This window comes from Symsagittifera roscoffensis, chromosome 10, assembly GCF_963678635.1.
Source record: "Symsagittifera roscoffensis chromosome 10, txSymRosc1.1, whole genome shotgun sequence".
NCBI classification, from domain to species: Eukaryota; Metazoa; Xenacoelomorpha; order Acoela; family Convolutidae; genus Symsagittifera; species Symsagittifera roscoffensis.
In genome coordinates, this window is record NC_087071.1 from 34,779,397 (window position 1) to 34,806,814 (window position 27,418).

Sequence of the window (27,418 nt, forward strand, 5' to 3'; positions counted from 1 at the left end):
AAGAAGAGATGTTGAAGGAAGACTTGGAGAGAAACTTGACGTTTTGCCTCCACAACCGCTTCTGTCGAAATAGAGAATCTAACGTTGATCCTCTACCTTGTTGTAAACAAAGAAAAAAAAGAGCAGAAGTTTTGGAGGGTTGCTTCCAACAGCGTCAGAATAGCTACCGACGTGTTGCAAGACACAGAGACTGAAAAGGCGGAGTCAATGTCGCAGGAGGAGGAGATGGAGCATTGACAAATGGCCGAAAAACAAGACCCAAAAAGAAAGAAAATTGGAATATTTTAGAAGTTTTAGAATTTCTAAACGACGATAAAACGAGAAAACAAAGAAGCGACGAAAGAGAGGTTGTTAAAACTTAAAATTGTTTCCATATGACAAAAAACTCAAATGAGAAACAAAGCAACTAAGTTTGCAATTGAATTTGAAAAGAAAACATTTGGTTGAGTTTTGAAGATTAAAGACTTTGTTGCATATATAAATTTGTTTTATGATTTTAGTTAGTGGCTTTACAGAACCTTAATATTTATTTAGAGTGGCTCGAGTGGAGAATATATTAAAATATTCCAGCCTGCATGATTGTTTTTAATCAACTAGGACAACTGATCACTTTGTGGTGACATGAAAGGCTTGGGTAACCTCTTGAAGAAGGAGATTATTTCGTTGTTCCTTCTACCCACCGAGTTCCTTAATTTGAATATTCAGGGCCAATAATAACTAAACTTCCGATGGGAACAAGCATAGAGACATTAACTTTCCGTCTACAAACTGGGACATCTTCAGCAGTCAAGAAAACGATGAACAAGAAATCCTAGAAATGTTAGAAGATAAGCTTCTTCAACAGAGCATTAAATTTCCGACCTGCGGCACAAACACGTTGGACGTTTTTTTGTATCAAAATTGTCAAGTATACTCTGAACACGATGAAAATTTTGATAAGATCTATGACTGCTCTGACCATATTGCAATCAGAACAGCAATATAACTTGAACATTTCGATCCTCCCCCAGCAATAACAAACTTCTACAGTTTTGGGTCAGGAGATTATGACTGGATTGTTGGTGCCATGAAAGATCGGCCCTTCAACCCCCAATGCTACACCAATGTTGACAATATGTACCAAGACTATTTAACCGACTTGATAGACACTCACATCCCAAAAAGAACCAAATATCGTCAATCGCTACCACCTTGGATTACACCGAGTACATCACATCAGATGAAAATGCTCAACACGCAAAAGAGGTTACTCGAAAAACGACCAACTAGCTACCGAAAAAATAAGGTCCTCAAACTAGAAACCAAATCACTGAATTATGTGAACATGATCACATCTCATACCAAAAAAAAAGTTTTTGGTTCAAGAAATTGTGGTCAAAATTACAAGCACCTTAAGCATATCAATAGAGCTTCAAACATCCCGAAAACAATCAAGTTCAAAGACAAAATGACATCAATTCCAGAAGAAAAGGTAGAAATGTTTAACACATTTTTTCACTCAGTGTTTTCAGCTAAAGAGAACTACAACTTCCCTGACATAAAGTGCGAATCACCAACCCTAACAAACTTCAGCGTTTCAAACAAAACAATAAGTAACATTCTGGCAAATATTGACACTACAAAAACTCGTGGACCAAATGGTCTACCTCCCGGGTTTTACCAACGATGCGCCAAACAAATGAGTAATATACTCAATAAGCTTTTCAAGAATTTTAAACGCATACGCAAAATGCCAACGAGTTGGAAAACAGCGGCTGTAACACCCATTCACAAAAAGAACGACCCAAAAGATGTTGAAAACTATCGCCCAATCTCCCTTCTAAACATTGACAGCAAAATCTTTGAAAAATGCATGTACTCTCCACTCTACGAGCACTTTAAAGACCATTTTTCCATAAACCAACACGGTTTTGTGAAGAAACGCTCCGTTATGAGCAACATGCTCCAATTCCTAAATCGAGTCTACAAAGCCCTGGATAAAAATCCCCATGATGAGATCATTGCTTTTTATGCTGATTTCTTCAAGGCCTTCGATAAAGTCCCCCACAAATTATTACTACGAAAATTGAGTGATATTGGTGTATGTGGATGCCTACTCGAAATCATCTACGACTATCTCAGAAACCGAGGGCAAATTGTTCGGGTTGATTTCTACACATCCACCGTCCTCGAAATAACCAGCGGGATACCCCAAGGTTCACTCCTGGGCCCACTCCTTTTCTGTGTTTTTATAAATGATCTCGCTGAAGTCCTACGATTCAGTGACCCCTCAATAATTGCTGACGATCTAAAAATTCTATCTGTTGGACGCAAGCAAGATGAAATACAAGTTGACTTAAACAAAATCGAAGATTGGGTAAGACAAAACAACATGGAACTGGCATTCGAAAAATGCACTCAAATAAACTTCAGAGGTGTTGATATAAATCTATTTTCGAACGGAAATCGTGTACCTCAGCCAAAATCTGTAAAAGATCTGGGTATTCACATGTTAGGAGATCTTAGTTGGAGCACTCATCCAACCGAACGATTAAAGAAAGCAATTAAATTACTATACATTCTAAACGAAATGTAGCATATAACGTCAACACCTTTGTAAAATTAGGTCTCTACAAATCAATATTATTACCAGTCCTAACCTACGGCTGTCACTGTGCGAACTTTCTGAGAAAAGACCTACAAAAACTTGAATTTTTTCAAAAGAAAGTAGTAAAGTGGATATGTAGAAAACACTGCCAAAAATACACTGATCAACTTAGAATGCTCAACATTTTACCTCTGCCAATGTTCCTACAGACCAATGACTTCTTTTTGCTTTCAAAACTCTGCACTGACTACGAACACCACAGCATCCCACTTCCCACTGCTAACAATACCCTAGACCGACGATTAGAGCCCTTCAAATTACCCAAAACTCGAACAGAAAAACGCAGGGGAGAATTGTTTTTTGTACAACCAGAGTTGCAAATAGAAATGACCATTTAGTCAATTTCAGGATAGAACAGGGACTCAAACAGCGCATCACAACTCTTATGTGGAAATTCTACAGTGAAAATTATAGTACCCTTAACCTCTGCACTTGGCAGATATGCTGCGACTGCACAACGTGCAAAAATAACTGGACAATATTATAAACTCTGTGGAAGAAATTCCCACCAGTATTCTACTGGAAAGCCACAACAACAACAACAACAAAGACCACCAAAAGAACTGGCTTTGGCAGAGACGGTGAAAAGCATGTAGAGCTGTGTTTAGACGCTAGCCAGTCGTTTTAGAACCTAGCTTCATTTTCCGTCGATATGTACTTCCGGGCGAATGTTACATGGAGTATGGTTTTAAATGGAAAGGACATTGTACCGGCTGAAATTGAGGCTTAAGTTTTTAGTGCGTGCTGGGTATTACTACGATAGAAGGGTCCGTAAAATAGCAGGTCCCTCCCCGAAATAACGTCGATCTCGCAAACTGTCAAATTTTAAAGACATGTCAAACCATTCAAGAACATACCCCAATCTGCTGTTCCCGTTTCTTCAAAAATCAACAATCGCGAAAACTCCCCTTCACCATCTGAATGTGGAAACATAAATGTTTCAGCAATTTTGTCTTACAACAAGGATATCCGGTTGCTGTGAACCAGATTGTTCCGACAACATAAAGTGGCGTGATGGATGAGAGTTTTACAAAGGCGTAGAATGTAAATGATTTAGGCATATTCGAGAACAGTTGTCTTCTAAAATGAATAAAATTTTGTTGAATAAAAAAACATTGTTATAAAAGATTTTTTAAAAAAAGTTATAAGAAAATTTTCATCCCATGTAAACGCTAAATGAAGCTTTGAAAAGCAAATTTTTTCTTTAGCATAAATTGCAGTTCTATCTGTGCTATAATCGAGGAGGGTAGATTTTAATTGACAATTCTCTTGATGCATTAAAATTGACTCGATCTTTCTCCTGCTTAAAAATAGACGTAGCCTCAATTCCGAGGGTTATTTATGTTGAATTTGCGTGGAAAAATAAAAAAGTTAAGAAAATTAGCTTACACAAAAATAAAATTTATCCACGTTTCCAATGCTCGGAACAAAAAGTCCTTTACGATTCAATGATAATCCGTGGGGTAGAGACATCTCTCTCCCACACGGTTGGTCATGCACTGAGCAGGACCGGGGGCTAATAAAAAAATCAGGAATAATAATCAAACATGCTAAATCTGGCTTTTTGTAATTAAGAACAAAACCGGATCGCTGTACCCACTCGATCGCTTTTTTCGCTCGAAAAAGCTCAATGCTCGGAAAACTAAGTCATTATATTTCAGTTGTTTTCATCAAAGGAGATATTGCGGAATAAAAAATGTTTTTTAAGTACCATTTTTATCTCTCGGAAATATTTGAACCGATTAAAATTTAACGGAGGTTTTGAAGGATCTTGACCAAAAAATCTACAAAACATCGAAATGAAAAATGTAGACCTAAAAGTCAACAAAATGCGAAAAGAGTAAAACTGAGGTAGTGGAAAACCACAATTAACAGTTTAAAAATATGTCCTCTGCAGCACTGTATGGGGGGCGCTACCTGTAGTCCTCACGTGTATTCAGGACTGGCTTCTTCTGAGAAATGTGAAGAGCCTCTAGAGTTAATAATGTGGTGATGTCTTGACAGTTTTCAAGAATTGATACGGAATTGATACGGAATTTGTGTGCGGGTTGTATGAAAGTGTGAGAGTTAAAATATTGATAATTAGAAAAAAAAACCAAGTATCTGTCTGCAGGAAGTTACTGCAACTGCTTCTGACTGATGTAAAAAGCACCAACTATATACCGTCTTAAGCTGTATGCATGATTTTAATATCGAGTATTTCTTTTTAACTGTAGACAGTTAACAGATTAACAGTTTGAAATCTGATAGTTCAAAAAAAACGAAAGGAACACCTATCTGATCAAGAGCGTTCAGGACCCTAGATATGGGGCTATCTTTCAACGTTGAGAAATTTTACTTAATTTATGAAAGTCAATACTTATGCCCTAAGATTTTATAGGTGGAGGAAGTTCACTAGTTTTTGTTGGTTTGTTTTAGACAACCGAATCGACAGTATAATGTGCAGTGCTGAGCATATCATTTTAAATTAATCTTTATAAGCCTCACCCTAAAAAGAAAAAAAAAAACAAAATAATGCTTTGAACAGTTTTTGGTACTTGAGTTTCGATAATCAGGGGTAAGTGATTTCTACCGAACTTGCTTAGTTTTGGAGTGCTCTCCTAATGTATCTGTTCTCCAGTACAATCAAGGAACAACGTGTTGAAAAAACTAGCCCCGCTTTGAATGGGGTTGCAAAAAGGATTACATATCGATATCTTGCTCGGCAAGCAGATGTAGTTTTTTGAACTACGCGACACCATTATTGTCATCCAACCTCAGTGCTACTAACTGGAATAAGCAGCTAGTGAAACAAATTGACGCGCTGAGAACTGTCCTCTGTTGTGTACGAATGACAATTATACCTGCACATTGAAACAATTATACCTGCACGCAGCGAAATGCTCTCAAAACAGTTCTTACTTGGTAGCCAACTTCCTAGTCGAGCGGATCATGAAACAACAGTAATTAGCAGTACAAGAAAGCTTAAACCAGCAATACATACATAGTTTTATCGGGAATTCATCACTCACCTGCTCCCAGATACAGCGCAAACAAATTATACCTTTCATGTTTTTGAAAGCAAGGCAAACTCTTCCATCGAAATGCAAAAGAGTTAAGTTCACAAAAAATGACATCGACTTCCAGTTCCGAAGGTGTATTTTATTTTTCAGTTTTCCCAGTGCAATAATAGTTTTATCTGATGATCCAGTTTCTCAAATTGCTTTAGTGCTATAAAAAAATGTCAATCATGAAACATTCTTGAAATTCAAAGAGCTCTATAAATTTTTTCTCAAGTTCGAGAATTGAAGTAATTTTTTCTTTAAAATAATTCGGTCTTATTTCTGTTTCTCCGCGTTCCTTCACATTTTTGTCTGTATATATTTTGAAGATTCGGCTTGTTCTAACATTCCGAATATTCTTGTTAAGTTTCAATTAGTGCTTGTGATTGAGTATTAGGATTGTTTAGTTTAATTTTTTGAAGGTATTTAAACAATTAGATTGGTCTATTCAGTTGCCCTTCATCATAGTTATTACACTCCTAGTGCGAGAGCGTCTGGCTTGTAATCGGGAACTAGACTTAAAATATTAAGTAATATTTAGGAGCTAATGAACGCCCTCCCCCTTAAATTTTATAGGGTGAGGACGTTTACTTGATTCTAAGTGGGTATTATCAGCTATTCAAATCGAATTAGTAAAACGCATTGCTGAGCAGTATCAAATTTGATTGAACATTATGGCACATGATTTTAACTTGTTCTGTTCAGGATGTTAATTTGATCCAATGTTTACCTTATAATCTAAGCAAAATAGTCAGTTGCTGAACTAGTAGCACAGAATGTTCTTATCACAATTACTGCTGAGTATATTTTGAAATTTCAGTCCTCTCTCTGAAGGTTTCAATTGCATTTTATCTAATCTCTCTCGCATCTGCCCTAAAATATTACATCCAAATTTTCAGTTCGTTCTAGTCATGGCTGTCCAAGAAATCTCGATTGTAGGATCGGGGGCAATCGGTCAATCTCTGGGTATCATTTTTGCAGTTCATGGAATAAAAGTAACTTTCTTTGACGCTTTATTCGAGGCAGACTCCTCTAATATTTCAAAAGTTAAAAATGCTATAGTTGACAGGCTAAATGCATCTGAGTTTCCCAAAAACGCTGATAAGCTTTTTGAAAAAATTAGTTTTGCTCAATCCTTGAGTGAATGCGTGAAGAATGCAGACCTTGTTTACGAGTGTGTTTTCGAAAATCCTGAAATTAAGCAAAAAGTGATGCAGGATATCGACAAATATATTTCCACTGATACGATTATGGCATCATCAACCTCTTGCATTATGCCTAGTGTTCTCTCCGCTGGCCTGAAACATCAAGAGAATTTCATTGTCGCTCACCCAGTTAATCCGCCATTTTATTTGCAGTTAGTGGAAATTGTGCCGGCACCATGGACCAAAGACTATGCCGTTCAAAAAGTCAAAGAACTAATGCTTTTTGTTGGTCAGAAGCCAATTTGTCTCAAAAAAGAGGCCGATGGATTTGCCTTGAATAGAGTTCAGTATGCGGTTATAAACTCATCGTGGAATCTTGTCAAAGATGGTATCCTGGACCCTGAAGATGTGGACAGTGTTATGGTGTACGGTTTAGGACCGCGCTATGCTGCCATTGGACCTTTTCAAACAGCGCAAACTAATGCTCCTGGAGGTTTTAAGGACTATATGCAAAGATACGAAGCAGGAATGCTCCGGGTGTCAAAAGACGCTGGCTTTGAAATTGAGTATGACAAAAAATCTTTCGAAGAAATAAGTTCGTACCTGGAACACAAAATGCCTGTAGCAAACATGGCAGAAAGCATTCAGAAGAGGGATTCGGTGCTGAAACAGATTAAGAAAATGAAGCAAGAATAATAAACTACGCTAGCCTCCGAAATATCCGCATCCAATTTGCAGAGGATCAATTTCTGTTTGTAAATAAATTTAAAAAATCAGCTACATATTTGCAATAAACATTTTTTTTTAAATTCTTCTTGAAATGGAAAATTGTTTTCATTATTTTAATATCTGGATTCTTTATTATTTGTAAAACTTAGATTAATTGCTGTGATTATTTTGTACACATTTTTATATCTGAGATGACATCGCTCTGATTTGCCCTCGTGTTGAAATTTGGAGTGAATAACGAAATAAAACCGCGAGCATCCTTTTCAGTTTAGGCATTTGGCATAAGGTTTGGACATTGCGAAACGGAAACGTAAATTATGAATTAACAACCGTTTATCTTCATGCGTATTCAGTTTGAGCTATGTAACAGCATGATTAACTATCTGTAGGCGTCAAGTTAACAGTCTGATTCAGGATAGCTAGGTTTAGCATATAGGTTTGGGCGTTACGTCTAGCCCACGGATCATCAACGCGCAAGGTTTATCTAAAGCTTTGAAAAAATAATCCTTAACGCTTGCTTATGATTAACTTTTTGCCTCATATAAATTGTCAAAAAATTGTGCAATTTTCAATTTGGTTGCAGTTTTCTTTCGGATCTGGGTCATTTTTTAGGTTTTTAATTATTAAATATGAACCTAATTGTTCATTAATCATAGTAATAAAAATCTTCATAACGAAAGGTACAATTTGCAATAGTAGCTCATGAAAGGTAAGTCAGAAAACCAACAAAGGCTTTTTGAAGACTGACCATTATGATAGCCAGCTTAAATTGATTAGTTAAACAAGAGTAGCTGGAGGCTGTGCAAGTATAACAAAAAAGTTCTGACCACATTCATAAAATAAACTAAAAAGCGGTTTTTTTAGATTTGTGCCGTTATTTTTTGGGCGTAATGTGATGAGAGGAAAGACGAAAGTGTAGAAGAAGATGATAAGCAACAGCTACATATTGCATCAAGAAACTTTGTGAAAAAATCGACACCTGCAGTATCGAAATATGAAAAAATTTTGAGATGCAATATGAGTTGTTGATTATCCGGTATCAAGCACATGTGAAAAAAATCAAACAAAACACACTATTTTGAAAAAAATTTCACGTTACCACGTGATGTTATCTTTCTAATTTGTTTTGGTTGATTGCTCCAGGAAAGATATCGGAAGATAATATTCAACTAAGTGTTTCAACTAAAGCACTAGTTTTTCAAATATGGCACCGGAACTTACTAAAGGCGTGTGTTTTATCGCTTGTTATTAAACATAATTGACCACAGTTGTTTCCGAAACATCAATAACGACAAAGTCTAAAAAAGGTCATGTTTTTTTTTGCCAACGAAGCGCTAGATTCGAGTGTTGGAGTAAAACCAAATGTCACTGTTTGAGTACAATTTTTTCTATTATAAAACCTAATCGCTTGCTTCACTCGCTCAAAATTAGGTTAAAAAGAAAAGTCAAATCGACGGCACAGTTTTTCATTGAAGTTCTCTAAATATTAGTCAATCACGGCTGAAATGGCGTGAATGCGATATACTACTTGACCCACCCTGATAAGTGTTTGTGGCTCCTGAAAAAAAAGTAACGAAGAAAGAAAACACTTTCTAATTGACTTTTCTCAAGAACAAGAAAGATCACGTTATAAAAATTAGGTAATTGCTTTTTAGCATTTTTTCTCAATTTAATCTAGTGAGTGGGAGCGGTTACGCAACCACATGCCTGTCGTAATATAAAAATTGATACAAAAGGATAGTATGTTACTTATAATGAGAGAATGAAGTTTCTTATGTCTAAACTAAGAACATTGAGACCTCGGTAGATTGAATCTAATTGTCTAGTTCATTATTTACCCTTGCAATAAACAATGGTATTGCAATTGGGTACTAGACTTTTTCCCGTAACTAACTTTGTTCACAGATTTCAACATACATGCAAGACACGACATGAATGCAGTATCTACTTGCTGTTTGAGCCCATGAGTTTGTCACTCACACTGTGCATCGTTATTAGTGTTTTTCCTGTAAATTCGCAGTTTAAAAATTTCTAATGATTTTTCTTGGTATTTTTCGATTTTTCGACTTCGTCCTTTTCGGTTTTTATGTCGTCTTAGTTTCCGCTTTGCTTTTCAAGCCAACTACATCACTTATATGAATGTCATATACGGAGGTTAATGCTTCTGTTTATTTTTTTTTGTTTGAGACCTATCTTTTGAACTTCGGCTTTTTATTTGTATCAACAATTGAACTTGGCAGAGATAAGTATTTCAATTTTGACTTCTTTGTCACGTAAGTTTTTTTACCCAAAAACTTTTCAATGCTGCTTTACGTGGGCTGGTACAAGGATCGATAACCAAAGGAGCTGAACACAAGTAAGATCTTCCCTTGCCTGGTTTTTTGGTAATATTGGCATTAAAATTTCCCGAGGTTGCATACCCCTCGGTTAAGATCTTCTCTTTTTAAAGTTTTTGAAGGCTGCCTATATTTTACAGAAAAGTCGTTGTTTTTTTTTATTTAATAGCTGAAATCTCTTTCAAAATTCCTCCTGTTGACACATCTTTTTTCTTTGGATTTGAAACCCTTCTCCTCTTCGAAGTTGACCAAATCGAAGTCAAAATGGTATTGTAAGATTTTGAGAGTGTGATTCAGTTAAGCGGCCTGGTTAAGGAACGTAACGGTATTTTGCACCTGTACTTATATATCATGTGCAGGCTCATTTCTGTGCTCATTTTCATATTCAATGACTTTTTTTGGCCTTATCCAGGAATTTATGGAGCCACTCGTTTAAAATTTGACATGTAGCCTTTTTGTTGTTTCTTCGCGCAGCTAAAATACTCAGCTGGCCATTTTCTTGAAATTATGCGCTTATACCGAAGCGAGCAGCGTTTTCAATCATACAAGCCTTTATTTCTGATTCCCAATATGAAAAATTAACTCGTTCTTTGTACTTTTGAAGTTGTTCAGGGTGTTTTTTTTCCCCAAGTTAAGTTGCATATACAAAAATCCAATTACTATTTAACTTTTGGTCATTTTGATGTTTTTTCTTCATTTATATTTCAAATTTTTCAACTAGATATTTTTAACGGAAGTTTTATAGCTCCGAATGAAATCAATACGCCCAACTCGAATTTAGAAAGATATTGCATATGCTGTGATTTTTTCCTGAAAATATGGGATTTAAAGTTAGCCTAATTTGGAAAAGGTGAAGCGCAATATTTTCAGTTCTAATAACGCTGAAGCGGCGATTTAATCCAGTTAAAAGCATTCCAAATGAATGAAGGCAAGCTATTTGGTCTGATTAATACTATACGAGAAACAAATCGTTTTTTACTCAATATAGCCTGTTAATCTTCAGCAAAATCTGGAAATTGTTCAATTTTTTCGTGGATTTTTTATCCAATTACTTTAAAGTGATCCGTGAAAACACACGATATCCAGTTGTCTACTTTGTAAAAAAAATGTATAACTTTGATTTTCATTTTTTGAAATTATAGGGTAGCAATGTCTGAGAGAAACTATGGAAAACGACCTTCAAATTTTGGTGCCCCAAATGGAGGCTACGGCGGAAGAGGTGGTCCTAAACAGTTTCGTCCTGCCTACAACAACCACAATCATAATTATCCTCAAGTTGATGTCTTTTCCAATGACGTCCCTTTAGGCCCCGGAAGGCACTCGGCCAATTCGAATCCTCCTGCTGATTATCCAGGTTTGTTTATTTACCAAAGTCGACTTAAAAACTCCGGTCTCAAGATGGGAAGGGTCCCAGTGTCATCCGCCTATTAAGCTTAGACCGGATACGGCAAAATGGATGATATGTCCCCTCCCCCCACGGTTGGTGTTGCTTTGATTGGGACAGGGGGCTAAAAAACTGAAAACATTTTACTGGAATTTTCTTAGGTTCTGTTGATTTTTAATTTAAGGCTCAAACATTTCATTGCAATTATGAGTTTTGAACCTCAACTATTTGAAAAGAGCTGTGACCTTGGGTTTAATTTATTTGCACATGTTTTTCGTGCCATCTTTTCTATGCCCTATAGACAGTAAGGAATTTGATCCTATGTCATGAATTTGGCTACCTTTATGCCAAAAAGGTCAATACTTTGGTATTGTTTACGACATTCATTTTTGGTTTATGATCTCAAAAGTAGTCGAGTAATTCATTGCGCTCCTTTTTTCCTCTTTTTTTTAACAGGGTCTGCGAACTAAATTTGAAGCTTAATTCAAATCCAATTAAATGCCCAATAACTAGTGATATCGGAAAAACGAGTGATATCGGACAAGTTTTCTATCTAGTAGAGAACTCCCCCCTTTCGTAACAGGGGGAGGGGGAATAGTTGAAGAGATCCCTGAATTATAATCGATTTTCTGTTCTAGGGTTTGGAGCAGGTCACGGATATCAAGGTCCTCCCGCTGGACCTGCTCCTCCGATGCCACGTGCTCCCTTCCAGGCTGTGGCGAAATCGGTCATACCGTGCGAGTACTGCGATGCTCATTTTATCAGTCCAGAAATGCTAACAATTCATCTTCAAGATATCCATCGAATCACTAGGAATGTACAATACCCAACATCCGCCCATTATATCCCAAATTCAGCTTCCCAGCCCAACCCTAATGTATTGCCTCTGCCACCTAGAGAATTCGATCAACGGGATCCAAAACGTCGAAGTCCTGTGACTAAAAATAGTTTTGTGCCGAGAGCCAATAATACCGCGTCTAACGCAATAATTCACGATGTTAGTCGAAATCCAATGCAGCAGTTTACCTCTTTCGTTGACGGAACTGATAAGAACAATCCGAAGCCAAAAAAGGAAAAGAATTATGACTGTACAGAATGTGGAAAGAGATTCACATCTGCTGGGGGGGTTGAGCAGCATAGAATGGTTAACCACCCTACAGTTGAAGATACGCTTCCAACCAGATGCGAAGTATGCGCGAAGGTCTTCAAAACTTACGTGCAGTATTACCAGCATAGAATCAATGCGCATGAGTTTAACGGCGTTGCGAATGGAATTCTAAACCCGACTAATAACTCGGGTAACAAGGAAGGGAAATTTGTGCACCCTAAAAAAGGTCACCCTGATTCAGATATGGGGTATTTGTGTCAAAGATGTAACAAGATGTTCCAAAAATATCTAAGCTATGTCGCCCATGCGAGGACAAAACACAACGAGTTGAAGAACGTGCACGTGTGTAAAGATTGCGACACGCCATTCTGGGCTAAATTGGACCTAGGTACAAGTATAATTATTGTATCCCTAGAAAGTACGCTAGGTTCAGTAGTGACAAAACAACTAAATTTGTTTACAGGATATTATTTGAAAGGTTTCTTATCTAACGAAAGAAAAAAATGTTTTTCTGCGATCTGAATAATTAAAAATAGTTATCATAAGTACTTAACATAAATAGTTATCATTCAATTAACAATTGATAGTTTTGGAAAGAAAGTTTTTTTTTCAGTTTTTATCAAGCTGAATTTGTCATTTGATCATTTAGGCTGACAGTCGGCTTAATGTCGAACACAATTTCATTAGTTATAAACATAGCTGTTGGCGAGTCAGATAAACAGTAGTTTTTGGGACTTGATGATCATACATGTAACTGAATTTAGATCGACATCATTGCGTGTATCCAGATGACACTGAAATATACCAATGCCCAGACTGCAGTGTGAAATTGACATCTCAAGAAAAGTACGAAAAACACTGGCATTTTACCCACAACAAGCATAATTTATTCAATTGCGATATATGCCGCAAGCCGTTTTTGGAGCACGCCTCCTATAAGCAACACATGGAAGCGCATAAGCCAGGCGATAATGAAAAATTCACACTGTTATGTAATTTCTGCGATCAAAAGTTCGAGAAAGTTTCGCATGCTGAGAATCATACGAGGCAATATCACAGTAGCGCCGGTGCGTTTATAGAGAAAGTTTGCAGTAAGTGTTTCAATGATTACACCGCGAATTCGACGGATGTTTTGGGAGTCTGTGAAAGGTGCGTAAAAGAATCAGTTGATGAACAATTTAGCCCACATGAAAAGGGTCAACAACAACAACAACAGCAACCAGAAGAGCTATACCAGCATCAACAGTATCATGATCAGTCGTTTACAGATGATGTGCCGACTAATTTCTGAAGTGTTTATAAAATGTTACGAAGTTTTGTTCATCCTAAAACTGAAAATAATATCATGATGCAGTGCTCAGATAGTATAAATTGTTCAGATAAGGCTTAAGTAATAAAAAAAATTGAAAGAAATTTTTTATGGATTTTAACGAACATTATAATTAAGCGTTTTGCATATGGGATCCTATTTTCACTTTGTAACTTGTGATGCGAAATTTCGGCGAAAAAAATTGTAATTTTGCCTACTTTCGTTTACACATCTGAGCACACTTGGTCGCGCAAATTGTTCCGTAAATTGCATGAATAATTTATAATTTACGTTAAATATGACACATCTGCTGGCTTCTATCAAAGTGATTTTTTGATTAGTAATAACGAATTCCACATTCTTTTAGTGACTTTGATGTAATGGAGTTTATTGACAAAGTTTGCTACTAACTTTAATAAGCTCATAGGCTCAAAAATGATTCAGAGTATTGAGTGGTATACTTTTTTGGAACTAGCAGAAGCCTTTGGCTTGCTTCGCTCGCCTAAATTCGTATAAATAAACAAAAATAGATAAGATTCGGACCACAGAGTCCCATATAGACTAGGCAACAGTTTTGAGCCCATTTTAAGCTTGGTTTTTTTGCTTAGCCTTACGTCTGATTAAGTTTTGATTAGCTTATAATTTTAGCTGATTACTGATAATTTCGAAGTCCGATTTCGAATCGTTTCGCAGTGCGCTCAAAGTGCACAACTGAGTTATGACTAAAGTCGAAATGCTCGAGAGCGCAATTCAAAAATTATAAAGAATATGTTATCTAAGGTGCAAGTACTTGTACTAATAAGACCTTTCGAACGTTTTCTTGAAACATTTTTTCGGTATTTGAGGATACAAACTTTGAGCACAGCCTTAACTTTTCTTCTTTTAGACCGCCTTTCAATAACTTCACAATTTTTGCTGATCTTGGTTTTCGGTCATTATCAGTGATTTACTGAACACTGCTCGCCAAAGCATATTATCATCAGATAGCTTATCACAATCTTCAGTCTTCAACTCGTTTTCATATGAGTCGGACATCTCCACTGACGGACAATTTTTTGAGGTATTTGAATTTTTTGGCTACTGCAGCATATACGTTTTTTGTAGGATTTAAGCAGTCATCCAATTGAATCAAAATATACTATATCATCCATTAATAAGAGCAGAGTAGGCTTTTCTTTAACAATACTGGTCAACATACGAAAAGTTAAAACGGAAACTTGACAAACTCGTTTTTTATAACTAAGGTCAAAGTTATGAAATATTCAATGTTTCCTTGTTCCAATCTCATTTCTTGTCGGCTCTCTGATTCCAGTTTCTTGTGTTGCTGGTTGCAGAGCGCTCGAAAGATCACCAACTTCTAGATTGCCCGAGGCAATATAACTCATTGAGTATGGTTCAAGTGGTTATAAACAATTGAGTTTAGCGCTCATTCTGAATTTAATTCGATTGTTGATAAATGTTATATTTGATCTTTTCTTGAAAAAATGTTAAAAAATCGAAAAAAAGATTAGCAATAAAACAAAATTTAAGCCTCATCTACCCAGTAGCGTCGAATGTGTATCTGCTGCTAACTGCTTTCAACTTTTGATTATACAGATTGTAAATTGATGACAGGGCGAAATTAAATCGGCGAAATAAAATGAGAACTTTCCGTGTTTGAGAAAAAGAAAACTACAACCCATGATTTGTGCACTTACTCTTTGGCCTTCATCACTAACCGCTTTTAGTAATTTATCAAGTTTTCAAATCTTAAGCAATTTTTTCACATGTTTAATCTGCAGGAATTAGTTCTCATAGCTGAAAACGGCCCGGGCTGACAAAAATGCTTATCAAGCTATTTCATAGTATGAAAAAATGCTTATCATACTATTTCATAGACCAAAAAAACTCTATGAGAATAGCATGATAAGCCTTTTTTCCTTACTAGGAAGTATTATGATAGGCATTTCGTACATGGTCTGGAATTAAAAAATAATTAGACTGGTGGATCAGTAGTTTTTGAGCGAAAAGCTTTTGTCGATCAAACTGATATTCGTAACTCGTCAAATGTTGGTAAGGCAATAGTTATAACAGGTACTAGCCAATAATATCCATACTCAATGTGTCAGAAGAAATTAGCATCAATACCATTTTTTAATCAATAAAATTGTATGATAAGCATTTTTTCATGCTATGAAATTGTATGATAAGCATATTTTTCATACTATGGAATTGTATGAAAAGCATTTTTTTCATAATATGAAATTGTATGATAAGCATTTTTTCATACTAAGAAGCTGAATGATAATCATTTTTTTTTCATACTATGAAATTGTATGACGAGCCTTTTTTTCATACTATGAAACTGTATGATAATCAATTTTTCACACTATGAAATTGTATGACAAGCATTTTTTCATACTATGAAATTGTATAATAAGCATTTTTTCCTTACTATGAAATTGTATGATAGGCATTCCTTTCCACTCTATGACATTGTATGAATAGGATCTGTTTGTAAATTTATGAAACAGGATGGAAAGCTTTTCTTGCATAATTGAAAAATGATTTACTACTATGTCAATTTTCCAAAACTAAATTGAGGCAACTGAATCTAAGAGCCACCCATAAAGCATGCTATTTCTGAACAATGGAGACACCGAGAAAAAATTAGGGGCTTGGAACCTCGACTGCCTTTTCCACCAATTCTCCGCAAGTTTCAGACAGCTGAAAGAAATACAACAAAACTTGAGATGAAAGTCACTGCCAGATGAGATCAACACTGAATCAGCTGTCGAGACCAATATCCAGTCGTATTCAGCCTCTGCATTCTATAAAGAACTATTTCAGAACATCTATCCTTAAAAACAACTCATATATTGTAACTTCTTCCCACATCACAAAAATCATCATTTGAGACCGCGATAGGAGTCATATATTAGACAATACTGGCAAAACTCAACCAAGGTATGGAGCACAGGAACACAATACTGCGCAGATTTACAAGGTAAAATCTGTGCCTTAATATGTTTCTGAGCGCCATCAGTTGAAAACGAAAATATTTTCATAGTCCGTCACAATTTAGTTTAAATGAGATGTGCGCTGTTAATAGAATAGAAGTTTTTAAAATTTTGAAAAACACGCTCACCGTTTCAAAAATTAACATTCTAGTGTCTAAAGGTTTCCATTAGCAGTGATTTGGAACGAGATCTTTCAACAAGAAGTTTCAAAAAGATCATAAGGTTATTCATTATTACACATTTTGATTAGCTAAATACTCAGTGCTTCTTACTTGAAGCGATGACCGCTTCCATAGATGACAATTTTCGGGGAAAACTTCGTCAACACTGACAATCCTTTTGTTTGGCACCCTTTAATTGTATATGTTCTGACAATGACTTTCGATTCAATCTTTTTCTGCAATACTTTTTCCAAAAACTTTCATTATCATTCGCTGCTCAATGTTCCAAGATGATAAGAAGCAACAATTTTCTCCAATTATTTCAACACATCGTTCTATTTCAGACTCTTGCATCGGTCGTCATTCTATCAAACGCAAAAGTTCCTGGCCAGCGGGGTCTACCGTTCCAACACAGTTTTTCAAGTGGAGTTTTTATGTGAACAAAAACGAAGAAGCCTACAATATGTAATACCCAGTAAGGTTGGGTAATTGACAGGAATCACCGTTCGCAATTACAGCAACACCACCGAACTTCTCATCGCGGCCTTTCAATCTCCGATGAAAAATGTCCATCGTGTTCCACTTTTCTGCACTTATCAGAGTTTTTTCCGATAAATGAAACCTGCAAGCGCTCTAGCAAAGTCTTTCTCTGATTGTCTCTGTTAAGTTTCAATAATGCTCGATTAGCTGATGACGTTGAATCAAGTTTGTTTACGCCTAATTTGAACAATTTATGCAAATGTTCACCATTCAGTTCATCTGCACGTCGTGACGCAAGAGATGTTTAAAAAAATGAATCCGATGCAAAGGGTGTACGCTAGGATCAAACCACTCACTAATGTTTTACCTGTTCCGGGTCGTCCCAAAGAAAAAATATGGATGCTTAAATCTAATATTGTATAACTAAGTATCTTTGCAAACTCTTTACAAATTGCTTGCGTTCTTTCGCAATTTCGAGATACAGTATCAATTTTAACACTTCTTTAACATAAGTATGAATAGAAAAGGACTTACAATTAACAGAGTTAACAAAAAGTTGTACTTAAAATAATTCGATGTTTGTTGTATGCCACTGTCTGTTGACTGAACTTCTGTCGCAAGAACTTGAAGACACGTCGCAGAACAATCTTTTGCTCACGGAAAGAACACATCATTTGGCCAGGACCAGATTGGAAATCAGGGAACCAGTAGTTAGAAACTGACTTTAAGTCTTGCGGCAAATTTGGGAAGTTCAATTGACGAACTCTTTGGAACAATCTCAGTTGGCTTGGAGCACAAAAATCCTCAACAGATAGCATACTTGTACTGCATGGACTGAATAAGAACTAAAGGTGGTTCAACATAATCATTACTCGATGTGATGTTTTGCAGCGCACAGAAAGCTTCTTTTGCTGGAAGGATTTTACTCGAAAAAGTCAACGCCTCCTGCTTGGAAACGGAGGTCTTTCATTATAATTTTTTCAAAAATTTAAGCATGTCATCTTCACAATAAGTATCCTTTTCGCCGAAAAAATCTGAATATACGAAGCTATCGATGTGACGAGAAGAAGAAAAAAAATCTAGCTCAGTATGAAATCACCGAAATATGAGACGGCAAGATTTCGAACGTTATCAAGATGGAAATGTTCACTTCGAGGTGCGAGTAAAAATTCTCGGATGATGTTGATTCCTAAAGGCCGAATATAAACAAAATGGCTAATGCAATCTACCCACGGATATAATTTTTCTTTTCCGCCGTAGCAAACATTTTCCGGTTTTGGTTTCTCCCGTTCAAAACATTTAAAATAAATTTCAATATTAGATATTACAAGTAATTCTGGCGGACGCAATCTAAAACCTGTCCTATTGTCGATGCTCTCATTTGTATTTCAAAGGTCAGTCTTGAATTGTTTTTGATTATAAGTGATTTGCTTATGAACCGGATAGTTAAGAATATGATTGCGGAATTTCATGGAGCTAATTTTATAATCGACATTTGTTACAAAGTCAACAGATGTTCGTAAACGATTTTCAATTTCACCAATCTAAGTTACACTGATAGGTTCTGTATATGGATGAAAACCTTGTTTGTGAAAACATGTCAGCCCTAGCAACCAAAAAACTGATTCTGTTGTTGAGAGCCTTTCATATCTAATATTTTATGTTTGACGTTATATTTTTCTCTCATGTTCAATAAGAAACTTAACTGATACTAAATGTTTATTTTGAATGCCATCATCACGCAGTCTAAAATGCGTTCCATCCTTCACACTTGTTATTCTAGCATATGGGTGTTCTTCGGGTTTTGCATTATCATAACTCAAGTAAAAACTAGAAAAATGGCTTGTCGTTTTTAGTTACATTAAACTTGATTACGTAATAGCAAAAAAATAGCATTTGTGGGAATCATGTTCGCCTGTGGATGCCGCATACATGTGTTTCTCACAGTTTAATTGCTTTTTGATTTGGAAACCGTTCACTTCGTTTTTTCCTAATCCTAACTTAACAAGTAATTTTTGTGTACCTTCCGGATGTTGCTGTTTAATTTCCATCATCCAATGACAGTGAGAAGCGGTGGAGTACAACAAACTTTATTTCCTTCAACATCTTTTCAGTTCATACATCTGAAACCTCATTTTTGATAACAATGTGTGTGTGTGTGTGTGTGTGTGTTTTTTCATGCAGTTCTCAACTAGATCGGAAACTTTAAGCTGTTGACTAGGTCTGAAGAAGATTGCAACAAGTCAAAAAAGCATTGAAGATGTTTTTTTTCTTCATAGCATTGAATGTTTTCAGAATTGAATGTGTTTGGCTCAACTCATATCAAAATGTGGTAATATGGTAAGTTTCCAGCTGTTGTTTGAAACTCTGCCCTTCCCCAAGTTTCTTAACTTTTCCCATCAAATATTCTCTCGAGCTCAACAGCAAATCTATCAAATATTTGAGACTTCTGCTCCATCATCTCACAATCGTAGACATACATTTTTTTAGCCCAATCTTTTATTTCTTGATCACAACCTGAGTAAAATTTTTCGATAGCCCCGTTAACTGTTTTTCTGATATTATGTGATTGTTAAAAACAATGAAACCGTTTGTTGAAATTGCCGATGCAATTTCTTTTACTCGACAGTTTGTATTATCAAATTCGAACGGAAGTTTTTTGAATAACTTTGTTGATGTGTTCTTGATTTTCAAAGAAGAAAGTCCTCTCTCAAATAAATCGTTAGTGTGTTTGCCCATCAGATCACGACTTTTTATGCAATCAGCCATGTTTTGAATATATCTTTGATGCGACGACGTTGACAGAGAAATATCAGTTAAATGATTTCGGAAATTCTCAAAAAGACATGCGAAACCGTACTTGTTACAAAGTTTATCACTTTCATAGAGATTATAAGAAATTGGCCAGGTAAGTATTATAAAGCAGTTCTATTGGAGCATTTTTGAGGTCATCAATTTTTTTCTCATGCTCTACGCCAAGAAATGGTACACCTGCGTCGGCATTAATATGAGATTCATCAGAAACAGTTTCAGATGTGGGACCAAAATTAAGGACTTCTCGATGTCATAATCAAGAAAATTTGCAGCTATAGCGGTTTCAGCTTCATCGGGACAATTTTCTGAAAGTGGAACTTTTTCAATTACTTGGTTTTTGAGCGAATCATCGATACCTAGTTGCCCAAAATGTTTTTTACAAAACGAGAAATAACACTGCAAAATAGGACATCACCATCTCGCTTTCTAATTGCAGCTCTTAATACAGCAGGAGTTTTTTGTAGATGGAAAATCTGAGCACAGTATGCAGCAAACATTTTATTTGCCTTTGACCGCTGAAGAAATTTATTGTTCCCTTAGCCGGGCCTGCAATCCTGGAATTTAGTTGGAAACGTGTTTTGCCTTTTGAGCCAACATTAGCGGATTAAAAGTGTCCAGCGTAAACAACCAAAATGATATTTGCATTTAGTTTATACTGATCTTTTTTGTCACCCGTTATTACCACCATTCAATCGTCAAAAAAACTTGAAACTTTTTTCCAGAAAAGATAAAAGCTATCGTTTGACGTTATTTCAAACGCGCTAAGAAAGTGAGCAATGCCACTATCGATATTTTTTCTTTTTCTGATGGAATTGATGAAATGGGTAATGGACTATTTTTAATTTGTAATATTTTGAATCCCAGTCATTTCCATCACATTGCAAAAAAACACAGGAGCATCAGAAACAACAAAATTATCGTGAATAACTCAATGCAGTTTCAAGATCCCCTGCGCATGAAGCATTTTTCCTCATCTTTGAATTTCTTAAATCCCATCAATGCTCATTGCTGCACAGTATGCGTCATAGTGAATTAATGTCAAAGGACTTTGTTCAAAATAATCACAAGGGTAGATCTGAGAACTTCAGCAAAATTTTGAAACTCTGTTACAACAGACAATTGCCATCACGGAAAATGGAAACCGTTTTGCCAGGCACCTAATTACCATTGGAACAGGAGAGTGATTGGATGTTACGGTTCATGAACCAGGATATCTGTAACAAAGTCGATACTGACTAGAGATACGAAATAGATGGAAAGTCTGTATGGATCGGTTATTTTTCAGTAACCTCTTGACCCAAAATTATCGGCATTCTCTTAGAAACAGATCAAAAATTAATAGTAAAATCATTTGAGTCGACAAATGCAAGTAAAATATTTTGAGAGCACGTAACAGATTTTACTTAACTAATAAAAAGACCATGAAAAAACTTCATTTTGCGATTTTATTTACCGCTTAAGTGTTTGAATTGGTATCTTTCATCTCAACTTGGACCGTGTTTCCTGAACAGTTTCCAATAAAATGTTTGTGCAGCTCTAATTAAATATTATACATAATTAGTGTTTTATGACTTGCTGATCATTTTAGAAGTATATTTGTTATATTTTTCAAATACCACACTAATTTGTAAATTCATTTACCTCTAAACTTCCTAAATTGATTCTTCCCACCTCACTTTCGTCTACATTTGTCTACTTTGAACCTTTTCCACTCTAAATAAGTTCGCTGCTCTAAACAGGAATTATCCGAGAAAATTATAGTGGTACGATTTGTTATGCATAAATAATGATAATTTTTTTAAAAAATATTCTTTAAAAAATCGAAAACATGTAAAATCATTTGCCGTGCAAGTCTCTGATTTCTTTTGCCAATCTCACCTTTGTGTACTTATTTAAGAAAGAAACCAAAACCCCATTGGAAATACTATAAACAGGAACTCACCAAAAAAAACTTATGGTTTCTCTGAAAAGCTGTTGAAAAACGATTTATTTGAAGTATAACAACCATGTTTATTTCAAACGTACTTCAACTTCGTTTTCAATTGTTTGCCGCAGAATTGAGATGACTGAGGAATGAAAAGAATACATTTTCACAAACATTTGTCTTTCGCCGTTTCCTTTTCGGCTCCATTTCAAATTCGTGTTGTTCGCGAAAACTCTGAGAATCTTCAAAATATTTTGCATTTTCTGCGAGTTGCTTTTTTATCTAACGAAAACTAAGCGGTGAACGCAGATTTTTGTAAAAGTTTCAGCCGAAATGCGTTTATTTCAACGTAATCTAATACTTTCAAAATAATTGGCTTACAATTGTTGAATGACGAACAGATTTTTTTTATACTTGAACACGAATATAATTAACGAGCTTTGCAGATTCACGTATCATGATAATATTTAAATTGAGTTACGACTATTTACACTTTATTAACCATTTTTTTTACAATAAACCGAAAATATTTGGAATAGATTTTCCCAGTGTAATGAACATTATCACCTGCCCTCAGCGAGGAAGCAGTTTATTTAATGTCCCTCGAAAAAGCATTGAAACGTCAACCATACTGTTTGATAATTTGTTCATTAAAGGAAGATATATCAGATTTGGATTTTTTCCGGGAAATATTTTTATGAACCCATTTTCAGTTGGTTTTCTTTCCAAAACATTCACGACATTTCTCAAACAATTCATGACCTCGTCGAACGATACAGTGGTCCTTTATACTTTGTGTGCAACCTAAGATCGTTTCCATTGACACAAAGTAGTACTTAAATGTCAATGATGGGCTTTTTCAATAGTTTAAGTAGAGATTTCATGCTTTTTGATTATGTTATTCTGTATAAATTTCTGTATAGATTTCCTCAGTGTAATGAACATTATCACCTGCCCGCAGCGAGGAAGCAGTTAATTTAATGTCTCTCGAAAATGCGTTGAAACGTTAACCATACTGTTTCATAATTTGTTTATTGAAGGAAGATATATCAGATTGGGGTTTTTTTCTGGGAAATATAATTTAAGAAAGAAAACATATATTCAAATTTTTAAATTGACATTATGAACGGATTCGATTGTTTTCCTATTCTAGGTATAGCTTTGATCTCTTTAATAAAAAATTTTAAATACAGTTTTGTTTTACAGATAGTGTAAACAACATCTTTTTCTTCAGAAAATCAATTTAAGATTTGTCTAACTCAATATAAACCTTGTCAAAATTATTTATAGAAATTTAAGAGCCAAGGTTTTAAAATGAATAAACAAAAAAACTTAAACCTTAAATTGGTTAGTTTGTAGTTATCGAAGGCCCATCACTGATCAGATCATTTAGCCTCTCAATTTCCTCAACGTAATTCCCCTACTGCCACAGATTCATTTCTGAGATTCGAAACATGTATTCCTATGTTTTTACAGCTCTCTCCATGTGCTTTATATGGCCTTGAATGGTGAGAACCCTTCAGAAATTATTCGATTAAAAAATACCCAGTAACGCCAATCAAATGAAATCAATAAAACTAACGGGGTGAGGCCAATTCGGTTAAAACGTGTTCATGTTAATCTTGATGAAATAAAATGTGTAAACCTCTGAAAAAAACTAAGCTGTACATGTTTTTACATTATAGACATTTACACGAACTTACGCTATACAAGTTGTACACATTTAAAATATTATAAAATGTTTAACTGGTTAAACTCTTTTCTATATTTCAAAGCTCTCCTTTTCAAATTTCCTAACTATTTTACTTTTACCAAGTAAATTTCTAAAAAAGCATGAATTTTTCATAAAAAGTTTAAACCAATTTTTGTCACTTTGTTACTGTGACACAGAACAAAAAAATTCGTGTTAAATGAAACATTTCATCATCAATATTATGCAAATGTTCACCATTCAGTTTATCTGCACGTCGTGACGCAAGAGATGTTTAAAAAAATGAATCAGATGCAAAGGGTGTACGCCAGGATCAAACCACTCACGAATGTTTTACCTGTTCCAGGTCGTCCCAAAGAAAAAATATGGATGCTTAAATCTAATATTGTATAACTAAGTATCTTTGCAAACTCTTTACAAATTGCTTGTGTTCTTTCGCAATTTCGAGATACAGTATCAATTTTAACACTTCTTTAACATAAGTATGAATAGAAGGACTTACAAATAACAGAGTTAACAAAAAGTTGTACCCAAAATAATTCGATGTTTGTTGTATGCCACTGTCTGTTGACTGAACATTGGAAATCAGGGAACCAGTAGTTAGAAACTGAATTTAAGTCTTGCGGCAAATTTGGGAAGTTCAATTGACGAACTCTTTGGAACAATCTCAGTTGGCTTGGAGCACAAAAATCCTCAACAGATAGCATACTTCTACTGCATGGACTGAATAAGAACTAAAGGTGGTTCAACATAATCATAACTCGATGTGATGTTTTGCAGCGCACAGAAAGCTTTTTTTGCTGGAAGGATTTTACTCGAAAAAGTCAACGCCTCCTGCTTGGAAACGGAGGTCTTTCATTATAATTTTTCAAAAATTTAAGCATGTCATCTTCAAAATAAATATCCTTTTCGCCTAGAAAATCTGAATATACGAAGCTATCGATGTGACGAGAAGAAGAAAAAAGATCTAGCTCAGTTTGAAATCACCGAAATCGAAGCAGAAATGAAACAAGGAAATTAATTGTGTTCCTTGGTGAAAGGATTCGAAAATGAAATCTGACGACGGCAAGATATGTAACATTTCCAGTTTTCGAACTTTATCAAGATGGAAATGTTCACTTCGAGGTGCGAGTAAAAATTCTCGGATAATGTTGATTCCTAAAGGCCGAATATAAACAAAATGGCCAATGCAATCTACCCACGGATAAATTTTTTTCTTTTCCGCCGTAGCAAACATTTTCCGGTTTTGGTTTCTCCCGTTCAAAACATTTAAAATAAATTTCAATATTAGATATTACAAGTAATTCTGGCGGACGCAATCTAAAACCTGTCCTATTGTCGATGCTCTCATTTGTATTTCAAAGGTCAGTCTTGAATTGTTTTTGATTATAAGTGATTTGCTTATGAACCGGATAGTTAAGAATATGATTGCGGAATTTCATGGAGCTAATTTTATAATCGACATTTGTTACAAAGTCAACAGATGTTCGTAAACGATTTTCAATTTCACCAATCTAAGTTACACTGATAGGTTCTGTATATGGATGAAAACCTTGTTTGTGAAAACATGTCAGCCCTAGCAACCAAAAAACTGATTCTGTTGTTGAGAGCCTTTCATATCTAATATTTTATGTTTGACGTTATATTTTTCTCTCATGTTCAATAAGAAACTTAACTGATACTAAATGTTTATTTTGAATGCCATCATCACGCAGTCTAAAATGCGTTCCATCCTTCACACTTGTTATTCTAGCATATGGGTGTTCTTCGGGTTTTGCATTATCATAACTCAAGTAAAAACTAGAAAAATGGCTTGTCGTTTTTAGTTACATTAAACTTGATTACGTAATAGCAAAAAAATAGCATTTGTGGGAATCATGTTCGCCTGTGGATGCCGCATACATGTGTTTCTCACAGTTTAATTGCTTTTTGATTTGGAAACCGTTCACTTCGCTTTTTTCCTAATCCTAACTTAACAAGTAATTTTTGTGTACCTTCCGGATGTTGCTGTTTAATTTCCATCATCCAATGACAGTGAGAAGCGGTGGAGTACGACAAACTTTATTTCCTTCAACATCTTTTCAGTTCATACATCTGAAACCTCATTTTTGATATCAATGTGTGTGTTTTCATGCAGTTCTCAACTAGATCGGAAACTTTAAGCTGTTGACTAGGTCTGAAGAAGATTGCAACAAGTCAAAAAAGCATTGAAGATGTTTTTTTTCGTCATAGCATTGAATGTTTTCAGAAATGAATGTGTTTGTCTCAACTCATATCAAAATGTGGTAATATGGTAAGTTTCCAGCTGTTGTTTGAAACTCTGCCCTTCCCCAAGTTTCTTATTTTTTCCCATCAAATATTCTCTCGAGCTCAACAGCAAATCTCTGAAATATTTGACACTTCTGCTCCATCATCTCACAATCGTAGACATACATATTTTTTTAGCCCAATCTTTTATTTCTTGATCACAACCTGAGTAAAATTTTTCGATAGCCCCTTTAACTGTTTTTCTGATATTATGTGACTGTCAAAAATAATGAAACAGTTTCTGTTGAAATTGCCGATGCAATTTAGTTTACTCGACACTTTGTATTATTTAGTACAATTTTAGTACAATTATTTAAAATATTTTAGAAGTATATTTGTTATATTTTTCAAATATCACACTAATTTGTAAATTCATTTACCTCTAAACTTCCTAAATTGATTCTTCCCACCTCACTTTCGTCTACATTTGTCTACTTTGAACCTTTTCCACTCTAAATAAGTTCGCTGCTCTAAACAGGAATTATCCGAGAAAATTATAGTGGTACGATTTGTTATGCATAAATAATGATAATTTTTTTTAAAAATATTCTTTAAAAAATCGAAAACATGTAAAATCATTTGCCGTGCAAGTCTCTGATTTCTTTTGCCAATCTCACCTTTGTGTACTTATTTAAGAAAGAAACCAAAACCCCATTGGAAATACTATAAACAGGAACTCACCAAAAAAAACTTATGGTTTCTCTGAAAAGCTGTTGAAAAACGATTTATTTGAAGTATGACAACCATGTTTATTTCAAACGTACTTCAACTTCGTTTTCAATTGTTTGCCGCAGAATTGAGATGACTGAGGAATGAAAAGAATACATTTTCACAAACATTTGTCTTTCGCCGTTTCCTTTTCGGCTCCATTTCAAATTCGTGTTGTTCGCGAAAACTCTGAGAATCTTCAAAATATTTTGCATTTTCTGCGAGTTGCTTTTTTATCTAACGAAAACTAAGCGGTGAACGCAGATTTTTGTAAAAGTTTCAGCCGAAATGCGTTTATTTCAACGTAATCTAATACTTTCAAAATAATTGGCTTACAATTGTTGAATGACGAACAGATTTTTTTTATACTTGAACACGAATATAATTAACGAGCTTTGCAGATTCACGTATCATGATAATATTTAAATTGAGTTACGACTATTTACACTTTATTAACCATTTTTTTTTACAATAAACCGAAAATATTTGGAATAGATTTTCCCAGTGTAATGAACATTATCACCTGCCCTCAGCGAGGAAGCAGTTTATTTAATGTCCCTCGAAAAAGCATTGAAACGTCAACCATACTGTTTGATAATTTGTTCATTAAAGGAA

At 35.2% G+C, this 27,418-nt stretch overlaps 2 protein-coding genes across 2 annotated transcripts; both read left to right on the plus strand.

Annotated features, from left to right (window-relative positions):
- Window positions 1-6,078: 6,078 nt before the first annotated feature.
- LOC134855239 (lambda-crystallin-like) lies at window positions 6,079-7,904 on the plus strand. Its single transcript, XM_063871700.1, has one exon. It carries the CDS (start codon window positions 6,600-6,602, stop codon window positions 7,527-7,529), a length of 930 nt encoding a protein of 309 aa, XP_063727770.1. The 5' UTR covers window positions 6,079-6,599; the 3' UTR covers window positions 7,530-7,904.
- A 3,138-nt stretch (window positions 7,905-11,042) lies between these two features.
- LOC134855439 (PR domain zinc finger protein 5-like) lies at window positions 11,043-13,770 on the plus strand. The gene is made up of 3 exons (XM_063871967.1): window positions 11,043-11,252; window positions 11,921-12,778; window positions 13,155-13,770. The coding sequence occupies exons 1-3, from the start codon at window positions 11,048-11,050 to the stop codon at window positions 13,679-13,681; spliced, it is 1,590 nt and encodes a 529-aa protein (XP_063728037.1). The 5' UTR covers window positions 11,043-11,047; the 3' UTR covers window positions 13,682-13,770.
- The last annotated feature ends 13,648 nt before the right edge of the window (window positions 13,771-27,418 follow it).